General features: G+C 42.9%; 1 protein-coding gene across 3 annotated transcripts in view; it reads left to right on the top strand.

Moving 5' to 3' along the window:
• The first annotated feature begins 359 nt into the window (after positions 1 to 359).
• LOC118379640 (diacylglycerol kinase delta-like) overlaps positions 360 to 16,414 on the top strand; it is a 101,496-nt gene continuing 85,441 nt past the window's right edge. For all 3 annotated transcript variants that reach the window (XM_052497712.1, XM_052497713.1, XM_052497711.1), the window contains exon 1: positions 360 to 558. In XM_052497712.1, the coding sequence (XP_052353672.1) occupies positions 370 to 558 (189 nt within the window). In that variant the 5' untranslated portion in view covers positions 360 to 369. The remainder of the gene's footprint in view (positions 559 to 16,414) is intronic.

Below are 16,414 nucleotides of genomic sequence, written 5' to 3'. Positions count from 1 at the left end.
TCCTTCAGTCTTTCCTCTCCCAAGTCCTTTCCTTCAGTCTTTCCTCTCCCAAGTCCTTTCCTTCAGTCTTTCCTCTCCCAAGTCCTTTCCTTCAGTCTTTCCTCTCCCAAGTCCTTTCCTTCAGTCTTTCCTCTCCCAAGTCCTTTCCTTCAGTCTTCCCTCTCCCAAGTCCTTTCCTTCAGTCTTCCCTCTCCCAAGTCCTTTCCTTCAGTCTTCCCTCTCCCAAGTCCTTTCCTTCAGTCTTCCCTCTCCCAAGTCCTTTCCTTCAGTCTTCCCTCTCCCAAGTCCTTTCCTTCAGTCTTCCCTCTCCCAAGTCCTTTCCTTCAGTCTTCCCTCTCCCAAGTCCTTTCCCTTTAAACAGCCACCGTCATGGCTTCCAAACTGAATCCGAATATCCTGTACGTCCAAGAACCACAGGAGTCTCACTCATCATTGGAAACTGACCACCTTGCGCAGCCCGAACCCGGTGAAGAGAGCTCCGATAGTGACGGAGAGCCAGATGAGACGGAGCAGAAGCTAATCCGGAAGGTGTCCACATCGGGGCAGCTGCGTGCCAAGGTAGGATAGACAAGAATGCAAATAGACAAACGCATACAGTGTACACACGTACAGTAGTGAGATCTGTTGTCTTTTTGCTTCATTGTGCTGTGGTACTCTAGGCCTATTTGTGTCTTCATCATGAGCTTAAAGAGATTCTCCTGTACTTTTACAACTAAGGACCCTCTGAGTGAGTTGGTACTTTAAAATTGTGGAAGCCCTTAAAGAGATTATACAGTACTTTTGTATACTTTTTTAGCCAGTAGTTCTGAAAGTAGCACTCACGAGTCAAAAGTGGTCCACGGAAATTGCGTACTAAGTCACATACGCTGGGTGTACAAAACATTAAAAACACCTGCTCTTTCCGTGACAGATTGACCAGATGAATCCAGGTTAAATCTATGATCCCTTATTGATGTCACTTGTTAAATCCACTTCAGTCACTGTAGATGAAGGGGATGAGACAGATTAAACAAGGATTTTAAAGCCTTTGAGACAATTTAAAACATCAATTGTGTATGTGTGCCATTCAGAGGGTGAATGGGCAAGACAAAACATTGAAGTGTCTTTTGAACAGGTTATGGGAGTAGGAGCCAGACGCACCGGTTTGAGTGCGTCTGGAAGAACTGCAACGCTGCTGGGTTTTTCACGCTCAGCAGTTTCCCATGTGCATCAAGAATAGTCCACCACCCAAAGGACATCCAGCCACCTTGACATAACTGTGGGAAGCATTGGAGTCAACATGGGCCGGCATCCCTGTGGAACGCTCTGAATATTAGGAAGGTGTTCCTAATGTTTTGTAGACCCAGTGTATGTGTAGATATGTACATTGCTCTCTCTTTCACGATGCTGTGTGTGCATCTTGCTAGCTGTCATTCAAATGGCGAGGGGCTAAAGCTCATTGGTTGAACTCGACTTGCTGGTCCACGATGGGGGAAATGTAGGAAAAATGGTATAGCACAGTTTCCAGAAAAAACATTTGCTTTCAAACGAGGGATTTTGTGGCTAATTGAGGTAAGACAGTAATTCTGCTCATAGATTATGCATGTATTAACTACACATTGACATGTCCGGCCCAAAGCGGGAGGTTTTAAAAATACTCATTAGTGGCCAAAGTTCAGGAGCATGTCTTTAACTGGGGAATTGATTCTGGTTAGGATAGTAGGCCTACTGTAGGTGTACTGATTTGTAAACTCTCTATCTCTCTATCTCTCTATCTCTCTTGTCTCTCTCTCTCTCTTGTCTCTCTCTCTCTCTTGTCTCTCTCTTGTCTCTCTTGTCTCTCTCTTGTCTCGTCTCTCTCTCTCTCTCTCTTGTCTCTCTCTCTCTCTCTTGTCTCTCTCTCTTGTCTCTCTCTCTTGTCTCTCTCTCTTGTCTCTCTCTCTTGTCTCTCTCTCTTGTCTCTCTCTCTTGTCTCTCTCTCTTGTCTCTCTCTCTTGTCTCTCTCTCTTGTCTCTCTCTCTTGTCTCTCTCTCTTGTCTCTCTCTCTTGTCTCTCTCTCTTGTCTCTCTCTCTTGTCTCTCTCTCTTGTCTCTCTCTCTTGTCTCTCTCTCTTGTCTCTCTCTCTCTCTCTTGTCTCTCTCTCTCTCTCTTGTCTCTCTCTCTCTCTCTCTTGTCTCTCTCTCTCTCTCTTGTCTCTCTCTCTCTCTCTTCTCTCTCTCTCTCTCTCTCTTGTCTCTCTCTCTCTCTCTCTTGTCTCTCTCTCTCTCTCTGTCTCTCTCTCTCTCTCTCTCTCTCTCTTGTCTCTCTCTCTTGTCTCTCTCTCTTGTCTCTCTCTCTCTCTTGTGTCTCTCTCTTGTCTCTCTCTCTCTCTTGTCTCTCTCTCTCTCTCTCTCTTGTCTCTCTCTCTCTCTCTCTCTCTTGTCTCTCTCTCTCTCTCTTGTCTCTCTCTCTCTCTCTTGTCTCTCTCTCTCTCTTGTCTCTCTCTCTCTCTCTTCTCTCTTGTCTCTCTCTCTTGTCTCTCTCTCTCTTGTCTCTCTCTCTTGTCTCTTGTCTCTCTCTCTCTCTCTTGTCTCTCTCTCTCTCTCTTGTCTCTCTCTCTCTCTCTTGTCTCTCTCTCTCTCTCTTGTCTCTCTCTCTCTCTCTTGTCTCTCTCTCTTGTCTCTCTTGTCTCTCTCTCTTGTCTCTCTCTTCTCTCTCTTGTCTCTCTCTTCTCTCTCTTCTCTCTCTCTTGTCTCTCTCTCTCTTGTCTCTCTTGTCTCTCTCTCTCTCTCTTGTCTCTCTCTTGTCTCTCTCTTGTCTCTCTCTTGTCTCTCTCTCTCGTCTCTCTCTTGTCTCTCTCTCTTGTCTCTCTGTCTCTCTCTCTCGTCTCTCTCTTGTCTCTCTCTCTTGTCTCTCTGTCTCTCTCTCTCTGTCTCTCTCTCTCTCTCTCGTCTCTCTCTCTCTCTCTTGTCTCTCTCTCTCTTGTCTCTCTCTCTCTCTTGTCTCTCTCTTGTCTCTCTCTCTTGTCTCTCTCTCTTGTCTCTCTTGTCTCTGTCTCTCTCTTGTCTCTCTTGTCTCTCTCTCTCTCTTGTCTCTCTTGTCTCTCTCTCTCTCTTGTCTCTCTCTCTCTCTCTCTCTCTCTCTCTCTCTCTCTCTCTCGTCTCACTAGTAAATGATTAATAATGTATTGTTGAATAAGACATAAACCTTTGTTTGAGGTCAAACATTGACAGTGATTTCTGGGTTGAATTGTAACAGTTATTGATTGGTAGTCATAGATCAGGGTTCCCCAACAGGTGGCCTGCGGGCCAAGTTCGGTTGGTTTTATTTGGCCCGCCAAGTTTTCTAAGCAAAAAACTCTAGATGCATTTATTTAAAGACTGTAAAAACAGGAAATGTATCTCCAAGTATTCCCACGCATAATAAAGAGTAGTTATTGTCTACAAACTTAAGCAAGTTTGAAATTAATGTGTATATATATATATATTAATGTCTATATCTGTTTGGGCTTCTTGCTGTGAATTTGATGTCTACAAATGATTTAGAATTATCTTCTGGCCCCCTGACCATCTGCTCAAGAAAACATTGGCCTGTGGCTGAATCTAGTTGATGATCCCTGTCATAGTTCATCATGAATCAATACCTGTCACCTATATGTTGTTGTCATGGTGATGTCATGGTTGTGTTTGTTCCTAAGACTTCTGATTCAATCAGTGACTAATTGTTGGTCAAATCCCAAATGATACCCTATTGACCTATGACCATTTACCTTTGACCAGAGCTATAGGGTGTATTTGAGCTACAGCGTCGTTTGAGATGGTTCGTCTGTCTGTCTTGGTCCAGGTACTCTTAAATCTCCTGCAGTCAGGGACAACGTCTATTGATTGCTGGTAGCCAATTGTGCGCCACCCTGTGGGACTCCCAATCACAATCCAGATGTGATGCAGCCCGGATTAGAACCAGGTACTGCGGTGACGCCTCTTGCACTGAGATGCAGTGTCTTAGACCGCTGCGCCACCCGGGAGCCCACTGTTATGGTCACAGCCATTGGATTGCAAGCTGATAATCAGTATGGAGTCATGTCATGCCTAAAAGTTGTGTGTGTGTGTGTGTGTGTGTGTGTGTGTGTGTGTGTGTGTGTGTGTGTGTATCATAATTAGATCGTGTTTACCTGTGGTCATGTGACCAGATTAACCTATTCATAGACCCAGGGATTTGGCCTTACCGACAACTATAGGCTGATTTGGACTAGAACTATTAATTCGTAAGTTACTGTTTACTATGCAGATGTTATTATTCAGTGTCCCTCAGGCTACGGCAGGAAAATACATATTTGGCTGCAAGAGGAGCCATTGCTCTTTCACCCATGAATATTTTTTAGGTTTTCCTCTGGGTTTAATAAGATAACATTTGGCATAAATGTAGTAATTCCTGTGAATAATGAATGTCTTTGTGAGGAATATTTCTCACAGTAAAGGAGAAAGTGCATCTCTGTCTCTACCTCCCCTGTCGTACAGTGACCACATACACTCTCCTCTTTGAGAAGCCATGTCTTTTTATATCTGCTGGTTTCTATTGACAATTGGTCACTCAGCCTGTACTTGGTAAGGATCTGTCTCTGCTTCGTATCTCTGACAGAGCAGAGATAATCAGACAATTCATATTCTCTCTCTCTCTCATCTATTTCAGAGAAACGTAATATTAGAGAACACATTAGATTCAGGGTAGAATCAGACGGGGAAGTGAAGGAGACATGGATATATATATATATATATTCACTTCCCTGTACTACAATTACAGGCTCAAAATGGCCAGAAACAAAGGACTTTCTTCTGAAACTTGTCGGTCTATTCTTGTTCTGAAAAATGAAGTCTATTCCATGTGAGAAATTGCCAAGAAACTGCAGATCTCGTACAGCTCTGTGTATTACTCCATTCACAGAACAGCGCAAACTGTCTCTAACCAGAATAGAAAGAGGAGTGGGAGGCCCCGGTGCACGACTGAGCAAGAGGACAAGTACATTAGTGTCTAGTTTGAGAAACAGACGCCTCACAAGTCCTCAACTGGCAGCTTTATTAAATAGTACCCACAAAACACCAGTCTCAACAGTGAAGAGGCGACTCTGGGATGCTGGCCTTCAACGCAGAGTTCCTCTGTCCAGTGTCTGTGTTATTTTACCCATCTTAATCTTTTCTTTTCATTGGCCAGTCTGAGATATGTCTTTTTGCAACTCTACCAAGAAGGGCAGCATCCCGGAGACTGTGTATACAGTGGGGAGAACAAGTATTTGATACACTGCCGATTTAGCAGATTTTCCTACTTACAAAGCATGAAGAGGTCTGTAATTTTTTATCATATGTACACTTCAACTGTGAGAGACGGAATCTAAAAATGTTTTTTAAAAATCCAGAAAATCACATTGTATGCTTTTTAAGTAATTAATTTGCATTTCATTGCATGACATAAGTATTTGATCACCTACCAACCAGTAAGAATTCCTGCTCTCACAGACCGGTTAGTTTTTCTTTAAGAAGCCCTCCTGTTCTCCACTCATTACCTGTATTAACTGCACCTGTTTGAACTTGTTACCTGTATAAAAGACACCTGTTCACACACTCAATCAAACAGACTCCAACCTCTCCACAATGGCCAAGACCAGACAGCTGTGTAAGGACATCAGGGTTACATTTTAGACCTGCACAAGGCTGGGATGGGCTACAGGACAATAGGCAAGCAGCTTGGTGAGAAGGCAACAACTGTTGGCGCAATTATTAGAAAATGGAAGAAGTTCAAGATGACAGTCAATCACCCTCGGTCTGGGGCTCCATGCAAGATCTCACCTCAATCAATGATCATGAGGAAGGTGAGGGATCCGCTCAGAACTACACGGCAGGACCTGGTCAATGACCTGAAGAGAGCTGGGACCACAGTCTCAAAGAAAACCATTAGTAACACACTACGCCGTCATGGATTAAAATCCTGCAGCGCACGCAAGGCCCCCCTGCTCAAGCCAGCGCATGTCCAGGCCCGTCTGAAGTTTGCCAATGACCATCTGGATGATCCAGAGGAGGAATGGGAGAAGGTCATGTGGTCTGATGAGACAAAAATATATATTTTTGGTCTAAACTCCACTCGCCATATTTGGAAGAAGAAGGATGAGTACAAACCCAAGGACACCATCCCAACCGTGAAGCATGGAGGTGGAAACATCATTCTTTGGGGATGCTTTTCTGCAAAGGGGACAGGACGACTGCACCCTATTGAGGGGAGGATGGATGGGGCCATGTATCGTGAGATCTTGGCCAACAACCTCCTTCCCTCAGTAAGAGCATCGAAGATGGGTCATGGCTGCGTCTTCCAGCATGACAACGACCCGAAACACACAGCCAGGGCAACTAAGGAGTGGCTTCGTAAGAAGCATCTCAAGGTCCTGGAGTGGCCTAGCCAGTCTCCAGACCTGAACCCAATAGAAAATCTTTGGAGGGAGCTGAAAGTCCGTATTGCCCAGCGACAGCCCTGAAACCTGAAGGATCTGGAGAAGGTCTGTATGGAGGAGTGGGCCAAAATCCCTGCTGCAGTGTGTGCAAACCTGGTCAAGAACTACAGGAAACGTATGATCTCCTTAATTGCAAACAAAGTTTTCTGTACCAAATTTTAAGTTCTGCTTTTCTGATGTATCAAATATTTATGTCATGCAATAAAATGCAAATTAATTACTTAAAAATCATACAATGTGATTTTCTCGATTTTTGTTTTAGATTCCGTCTCTCACAGAAGTGTACCTATGATAAAAAATGACCGATTACATGCTTTGTAAATTACATGCTTTGTAAATAGGAAGACCTGCAACATCGGCAGTGTATAAAATACTTGTTCTCCCCATGTATGTGCCATTCAGAGGGTGAATGGAAAGGACAAGGGCCTTTGAACAGGGTATGGCAGTAGGTGCCAGGCGTACCAGTTTGTGTTCAAGAACTGCAACGCTGCTGGGTTTTTCAAGCTCAACAGTTTCCCGTGTGTATCAAGAATGGAGTCAACATGGGCCTATATCTAGTGACTATCTATCACCTAAAATAACTCTGTCCTTAAGAGTACCTCATCCATCAACAGATTAGCATTAGGAATGCTATCATCTTAGACATCAACAAATGGATAGATTGAGGAACCAATGGACAGACCGACCGACAGAGAGAGAAAGATTGATTGATTGCTAGACGGCAGCACCTTGTCTGTTTAATTATTCGTCATCTTTTTTAGTCCTGAGTTTTCTGTTTTATATCAACTATGTTCTCTGGGCATAGACCATTTACAAGAAGGACATAACAACACAACCCACCCCCCCACCCCCCACACACACACACACACAAAACAGACAGGCGTAGTCCATTTATAAAAAGAACATAACAACAACAGGAAGGAACTTAAGTCTTTCACTTCCTCTGTCTATTTCTTTCTTTCTCTATTTGTCTATTTGTCTTTCTCTGTTTCTCTATTTGTCTTTCTCTGTTTCTGTCTCTCTCTTTCTGTTTCTTTCTCTCTTTCTGTCTTTCTGTCTTACTCTCTCTTTCTGTCTTACTCTAAAAATAGTGTCTGTTTTTTCATCAGCTCCTTAGAAACCTCTTCAAACAGGAAACCGTACACACACACACACACACACACGCAAGAGTCTTTCAAAGTAATGTACAGCAATTATGGTCAATTCAAAACTCAAACCTGTTGAACTATGCAGTGTGCGTATATGTGTCAAATGGCACCCTATTCCCTATATAGTGCACTACTTTTGACCATAAAGTATCTAGGGAATAGGGGCCATTTGGAACACACTCTTGGTATATCTGGAAGGAAGTAGGACAGAAGGTCACAGCTGAAAATACATACCTTTAAGGTTCGTGTGTGTGTGTGTGTGTGTGTGTGTGTGTGAGAGAGAGAGGGAGAGAGACTCACTCTTCCCAACACCTGTCCTCTAATCTCCATCCTCAAGTGCCTGCATGGAGAGAGTGTGTGATGTTGGCACACAGGCAAAGTAATAATATGAGAGAGAGAGACACTGGGTTGAGAGAGGGAGGGAGAGAAAAGGAACGAGCTTCAGAAAGAATGTATAATGACACTTCCCGGAATCGTCCGTAGAACAAGGTTGAGTGTGATAAATAAAGCCCATTCCAACTGAACTGACAACAGGATTGGCTGGAGGGAGAGAGTGAATACATTTACATTAAAAGTCCTGAGGAATTACAAGTCTTGTATTCAAATTGATTGGTAACCAGTTTATAACAGCAATAAGGCACTTCGGGGGTTTGTGATATATGGCCAGCACACCATGACTAGACTATACAGTTGAAATCAGAAGTTTACATACACCTTAGCCAAATATATTTAAACTCAGTTTTTCACAATTCCTGACATTTAATCCTAGTAAAAATTCCCTGTCGTAGGTCAGTTAGGATCACCACTTTATTTTAAGATTGTGAAATGTCAGAATAATAGTAGAGAGAATTATTTATTTCAGCTTTTATTTCTTTCATCACATTCCCAGTGGGTCAGAAGTTTACATACACTCAATTAGTATTTGGTAGCATTTCCTTTAAATTGTTGAACTTGGGTCAAACGTTTCGGGTAGCCTTCCACAAGCTTCCCACAATAAGTTGGGTGAATATTGGCCCATTCCTCCTGACAGAGCTGGTGTAACTGAGTCAGGTTTGTAGGTCTCCTTGCTCGCGCATGCTTTTTCAGTTCTGCTCACACATTTTCTATGGGATTGAGGTCAGGGCTTTGATGGCCACTCCAATAATTTGACTTTATCCTTAAGCCACTTTGCCTCAACTTTGGAAGTATGCTTGGGGTCATTGTCCATTTGGAAGACCCATTTGTGACCAAGCTTTAACTTCCAGACTGATGTCTTGAGATGCTGCTTCAATATATCCACCTGATTTTCCTCCCTCATGAAGCCATCTATTTTGTAAAGTGCACCAGTCCCTCCTGCAGCAAAGCACCCCCACAACTTGATGCTGCCACCAACATGCTTCATGGTTGGGATGGTGTTCTTTGGCTTGCAAGCTCCCCCTTTTCCCTCCAAACATAACAATGGTCATTATGGCCAAACAGTTCTATTTTTGTTTCATCAGACCAGAGAACATTTCTCCAAAAAGTTGTACCTGTTTCCTCCAGCATCTTCACCAGGTCCTTTGCTTTTGTTCTGGGATTGATTTGCACTTTTCACACCAAAGTACGTTCATCTCTAGGAGACAGAACGCGTCTTCTTCCTGAGCGGTATGACGGCTGCGTGGTCCCATGGTGTTTATACTTACGTACTATTGTTTGTACAGGTGAACGTGGTACTTTCAGGCGTTTGGAAATTGCTCCCAAGGATGAACCAGACTTGTGGAGGTCTACATTTTTTTTCTGAGGTCTTGGCTGATTTTCTTTTGATTTTCCAATGATGTCAAGCAAAGAGGCAGTGAGTTTGAAGATAGGCCTTGAAATACATCCAAAGGGGGGATGGCTCTTTGACATAATTTATCAGAAGCTTCTAAAGCCATGCCATCATTTTCTGGAACTTTGGAAGCTGTTTAAAGGCACAGTCAACTTCGTGTATGTACAGTGAATTAATTATATGGGAAATAATCCATCTGTAAACAATTGTTGGAAAAATTACTTGTGTCCTGTACAAAGTAGATGTCCTAACCGACTTGCCAAATCTATAGTTTGTCAACAAGAAATTTGTAGAGTGGTTGAAAAATGGGTTTTAATGACTCCACCCCAAGTGTATGTAATGTTCTGACTTCAACTGTATGTAAGAAGAGTCAGTTGTTCCCTCTGACCTCTCTCTCTCTCTCTCTCTCACCGTCTTCCTCTCTTCTCTCTCTCTCTCTCTCCGTCTTCCTCTCTATCTCCTCTTCTCTCTCTCTCTCTCTCTCTCTCTCTCTCTCTCTAGGGGTTAGAGGTCAGGGGTCAGTATAGTAATGTCAGTTGGTTTCTGTTTTATCCCTGACTTACTGGAAATAGAACACTGACAGGAAGAAACAATTCTGAGGTTTTTGTTAGTGGGTTAGACACACACCTTCCCACACACACACACACACCGACACTCACACACTCACCCATACATACATACATACATACATACATACATACATACATACATACATACATACATACATACATACATACATGGTTTCCGATACACATACATACATTACTGGAAATACACACACACACACAGAAGAAACACACACACACACACACACAGTGGGTTACACACACACACACACACACAGACACACACAGACCGACACACAGACCGACACAGACACAGAATAGCTGGTTGATTAGTTAATTTATTTTTGGAGTCTGAGTTGGTGTTAGTTTTCCTGGTAAAACTCACTAAGGCAGTTTGGGAGGGGGTCAGGCTGTATGCTTACCTATTACCTCAGAGAAAAGAGAGAAATAGAAAATAAGAGAGACCAGAGGGAGAAAGAGACTTGAGAGAGGGAGATGCTTCCTTCCCTCTAGCAGACACAGGGTGTACGAGAGAGAGAGAGAGAGAGAGGCCAATGGTTAATGAATACACTCCATTGTTGTTTCTAATATAGATCTTTCTACAATGGCTTTATATTGATGTGAGAGACAGCCCAGGATTGCCCCTCTCCTCCCTCCTCTGAGGTGGTGAGAAGGAGATGGAGCAAAAGGAAGGTTAAAAGAGGGTTTTTTCCGCAGAGAAATAACTTGATGTCTCTGGTATATCTGACTCTCAGCTGGATGTGAACACCTAGAAACTGTAACCATGCTAACGATGGAGGGATGGATGTTTTTGGGAAATCTGTCTTTGGTGAATCGGCTAAAGCCAAGGTGAAAATCATGTTAGGTTGTATTTTGAGTGGACTGTCCCTTTAAATACCAGCCAAAAAAGTGATGAGTAACTCTTGAAAACAAAAAACAAAGGTTGGCAGAGGAAGGATGTTTGCTTTAAAACCATCATATTAGGAGAGGAGAGAAGAGAGAACTTTCAAATCATGTTGGGTGAGGTACACACTCATCTGTCTGCCTCTCTCTCTCTCTCTCTCTCTCTCTTCCGCCTCCTGTCAACCTCTCTAATCTTGTTGGGCTGTGGTCCAATCACCCTTTTTCTCTTCTCTCTCTCTCTCTCTCTCTCTCTCTACCTCTCTCTCTCTACCTCTCTCTCTCTACCTCTCTACCTCTCTACCTCTCTACCTCTCTACCTCTCTACCTCTCTACCTCTCTACCTCTCTACCTCTCTCTCTCTCTGTATCTTGTTGATACACCTACTGGAGAGCTCTTCTTCATCTATACTCATTCAGCATCGTTCACACCCTCTTAATCCTTAGCTCCACCCATCTGTTTTAAATATTCACATGTGAGGCCATGTGCTAAACAGAGTGAGTACGGTAGTGTACTAAACATTACCAAAGATTCAAAGACTTATACTACTTTTATCGACATGTCTGTAGACATAACATCAATAAACCCATCCGTTTAAATCAACCAGGCAACTAAACGCTACTTTCTAAACTATGTTTTGGTTTGTTGCTATCTTGTTAGCGAGCTAGCTAACGTTAAGAGATAGCTAACGTTAAGTTAGCTGGCTAGCCAGTTCAAATAATATAATATATATAATATATAATAAATAATGACCATATCATATAGCTGACAACGTCTTCACTTTTAACTCATTTGTATTTGTTATTACAGGAAAACAAACTCGCAATAAAATCATTATTTACAAGTTAATGGCTAATTATAGAAAATAAAAGCAGGGCTTTCTACCAGTGAATTGTAGAACTTGGACACTGTCTCGTTGGCCTAACGTTATATCCTAAATTGACTTTGGTGCAGGTCATGTTGTTCTTCCCATTACCGCCTCTGGTAAACAAACACTATATCAAATAAAGTCTATCTGTCACAGGCACAGGATACAGAAGGTTTAAACGATACAGTGAAACGGTTACTGGCACAGTGGAGTCTTTCGTTTCGACAAGTAGCTCGCTAGCTATGAACCATTATCCCAACTCGTACATTTATTTATTTAATTTAACTAGGCATGTCAGTCAGCAAGAAATTCTTGTTTACAATGACGGCCTACCGGGAACAGTGTGTTAACTGCCTTGTTCAGGGGCTACCTGCCGCCCCAATGACATTACTACCCTGCATGAATCTGCAGGTAGAGAACGCAAGCCAACGAGGTTCAATGTTAGCTGGCTACAGTACCAAGATTGTGCAAAGGATGGCTACTTTGAAGAATCTCAAATTTTAAACTGACTTTTTTTTTAGGGTTAGGGTTTAGGGTTTAGGGTTCACCTGCTCTGTGTGTGTGTGTGTGTGTCAGTGTGTCCTAGAAGGGTCCCTCTGAAAGTAATGGGAAGAGGGGAGGTAGTAGTAGCAGATGCATTCTGTGAGACTGCCATGTGGGTCCCCGTTACTTTGAAGTATAGAGGGGAAATTGAGAAAGTGAGAGAAAGAGAGTGATGGAGTGATAAGATTGTACTTCTTCTGTTACCACAGAGCATGGCCACACTTACGTGCTCTGCGTGTGTACTGACCGCTCATGCATTCCCCTTTCCAAACCGTCTATCTCTGTCTCATCTGTCTAGATTTGATTCTATTTCTGAAGCTGTGACTTATATCTGTATAAAGCTGACTTCAGGTTTGTGGTAGTATTTTAATGCATTACTCATCACTGTATAACAGTGTTTCCCAAACTCGGTCCTGGGTCCCCCCCTGGGGGCACATTTTGATTTTTGCCCCTAACACTCCACAGTTGTGGTAAGTATAATTGACACTAAAAAGAAGTTTGAAAATGTCACTCACTACTAAGTCTCGAGTGTCTGCTAAATGACAAACATGTTCATGTAAACTTGGGGATCATTATGGTAAGTGGGGAAAAAAGTATAGCCAATTACAATTGTAATGGCTTAGCATATCATAAAAAGGTAAATGTTTACCTATAATGAGAAAGAATATAATCTCTATTGTTCACAAGAAACTCACTCTACAAATATAGGTAAGGTTGGGTGGAAAAAAGGACTGGGAGGGAGGAATATTTTTTGTTAAAAAAAATTTGCCAAAGAAACTCAAAAGGGGTTGACGCTGTTCAACGCTGGTCCGACCAATCTGACTCCACACTCCAAGACTGCTTCCATCACGTGGACTGGGAGATGTTTCGTATTGCGTCAGACAACAACATTGACGAATACGCTGATTAGGTGAGCGAGTTCATTAGAACGTGCATTGAAGATGTCGTTCCCATAGCAACGATTAAAACATTCCCAAAACAAACAGTGTAACTATTCCCTCCGCAAGGCAATCAAACAAGCTAAGCGTCAGTACAGAGACAAAGTAGAATCTCAATTCAACGACACAGACACAAGAGGTATGTGGCAGGGTCTACAGTCAATCACGGATTACAAAAAGAAAACCAGCCCAGTCACGGACCAGGATGTCTTGCTCCCAGGCAGACTAAATAACTTTTTTTGCCCGCTTTGAGGACAATACAGTCAGTGTCACTGACACGGCCCACAACTAAAACATGCGGACTCTCCTTCACTGCAGCCGACATGAGGAAAACATTTAAACGTGTTAACCCTCACAAGGCTGCAGGCCCAGACGGCATCCCCAGCCGCGCCCTCAGAGCATGCGCAGACCAGCTGGCTGGTGTGTTTACGGACATATTCAATCAATCCCTATCCAAGTCTGTTGTTCCCACATGCTTCAAGAGGGCCACCATTGTTCCTGTTCCCAAGAAAGCTAAGGTAACTGAGCTAAACGACTACCGCCCCCAGTCACTCACTTCCGTCATCATGAAGTGCTTTGAGAGACTTGTCAAGGACCATATCACCTCCACCCTACCTGACACCCTAGACCCACTCCAATTTGCTTACCGCCCAAATAGGTCCACAGACCATGCAATCTCAACCACACTGCCCTAACCCATCTGGACAAGAGGAATACCTATGTGAGAATGCTGTTCATCGACTACAGCTCGGCATTTAACACCATAGTGCCCTCCAAGCTCCTCATCAAGCTCGAGACCCTGGGTCTCGAACCCCGCCCTGTGCAACTGGGTACTGGACTTCCTGACGGGCCGCCCCCAGGTGGTGAGGGTAGGCAACAACATTTCCACCCCGCTGATCCTCAACACTGGGGCCCCACAAGGGTGCGTTCTGAGCCCTCTCCTGTACTCCCTGTTCACCCACGACTGCGTGGCCACGCACGCCTCCAACTCAATCATCAAGTTTGCGGACGACACAACAGTGGTAGGCTTGATTACCAACAACGACGAGACGGCCTACAGGGAGGAGGTGAGGGCCCTCGGAGTGTGGTGTCAGGAAAATAACCTCACACTCAACGTCAACAAAACTAAGGAGATGATTGTGGACTTCAGGAAACAGCAGAGGGAACACCCCCCTATCTACATTGTTGGAACAGTAGTGGAGAGGGTAGTAAGTTTTAAGTTCCTCAGCTCATCACAGACAAACTGAATTGGTCCACCCACACAGACAGCATCGTGAAGAAGGCGCAGCAGCGCCTCTTCAACCTCAGGAGGCTGAAGAAATTCGGCTTGTCACCAAAAGCACTCACAAACTTCTACAGATGCACAATCAAGAGCATCCTGTTGGGCTGTATCACCACCTGGTACGGCAACTGTTCCGCCCACAACCGTAAGGCTCTCCAGAGGGTAGTGAGGTCTGCACAACGCATCACCGGGGGCAAACTACCTGCCCTCCAGGACACCTACACCACCCGATGTTACAGGAAGGCCATAAAGATCATCAAGGACATCAACAACCCGAACCACTGCCTGTTCACCCCGCTATCATCCAGAAGGCGAGGTCAGTACAGGTGCATCAAAGCTGGGACCGAGAGACTGAAAAACAGCTTCTATCTCAAGGCCATCAGACTGTTAAACAGCCACCACTAACATTGAGTGGCTGCTGCCAACACACTGACTCAACTCCAGCCACTTTAATAATGGGAATTGATGGGAAATTATGTAAAATATATCACTAGCCACTTTAAACAATGCTACCTAATATAATGTTTACATACCCTACATTATTCATCTCATATGTATACGTATATACTGTACTCTATATCATCTACTGCATCCTTATGTAATACATGTATCATTAGCCACTTTAACTATGCCACTTTGTTTACATACTCATCTCATATGTATATACTGCACTCAATACCATCTACTGTATCTTGCCTATGCCGCTCTGTACCATCACTCACTCATATATCTTTATGTACATATTCTTATCCCCTTACACTTGTGTCTATAAGGTAGTAGTTTTGAAATTGTTAGCTAGATGACTTGTTGGTTATTACTGCATTGTCGGAACGAGAAGCACAAGCATTTCGCTACACTCGCATTAACATCTGCTAACCATGTGTATATGACAAATAAAATTTGATTCGATTTTTATATGAATTAACAAACATTTTGATCCATTTGTGCAAATTGTCCAACAGATCCTCAAGGAATTGGACCAAAAACAGATCTGGCTACGGGCCAAATTATGATCCACACTTGTTCGAAAATATATATACAGTACCAGTCAAAAATGTGGACACACCTTCTCATAGACCAAAAGCTGCCATAAAGGCAAAAGGGTGGCTACTTTGAAGAATCTAAAGCTAAAATATATTTAACACGTTTTTGGTTACTCCATGATTCCGTATGTGTTATTTCATAGTTCTGTTTTCTTCGCTATTATTGTACAATGTAGAAAATAGTCAAACAAATAATGAAAATCCCTTGAATGAATAGGGGTATCCAAACTTTTGACTGGTACTGTATAATAATTTATTGAGCTCACAATCAACGAATGGATCTATTATTATGGTGGGAGATTATAATACGGTTTTAAATACCTCCTATGGACCATAAAGGAAATCACACTACAAAACTATCAAACTGATGCACTTAAGGAGATCACAAATATCTTGGATACATTATAACTAGTGGATAATGGATACTGAAATAACCTGACCTAGTGAGATACACATGGAGGCTTTATCAAGCTGTTGTCTTGATTACTTCCTAGTCTCATTCATGCTGGCATCAAAAGTATTAATAGGAGATGGACTGAATGTGATCGGACCACCATCTAATTGGCCTCCATATAACTCTTACAGAATTTCCACGTGGACGGGGATATTGGACATTTTATCAAAGCCTACTGGATGTCAATTTGTTCTTAAACAAAAAAACAATTAGATTGTATTTTTTTCTGCATAACATAGGCACAGCAGATCCCCTTTAAATGTGCCGTTAGAGGCAATGAAATTCAATAATAATCTTTAACACAAAATACATTTTGGTCAAAAGAGATTAGACTAAAAAAGGATATAGAGGAAGTAACAGCGCAGGTAGAAGGTAAAGGCACACAATAGGTTAGAGGAAAATCAAAAAGAAATGGAGGTACTTATTCAAGAA

This window comes from Oncorhynchus keta, chromosome 35, assembly GCF_023373465.1.
Source record: "Oncorhynchus keta strain PuntledgeMale-10-30-2019 chromosome 35, Oket_V2, whole genome shotgun sequence".
NCBI classification, from domain to species: Eukaryota; Metazoa; Chordata; class Actinopteri; order Salmoniformes; family Salmonidae; genus Oncorhynchus; species Oncorhynchus keta.
The sequence above is the reverse complement of the archived record's forward strand: the minus strand, read 5'-3'. Positions and strand labels throughout refer to the sequence as shown.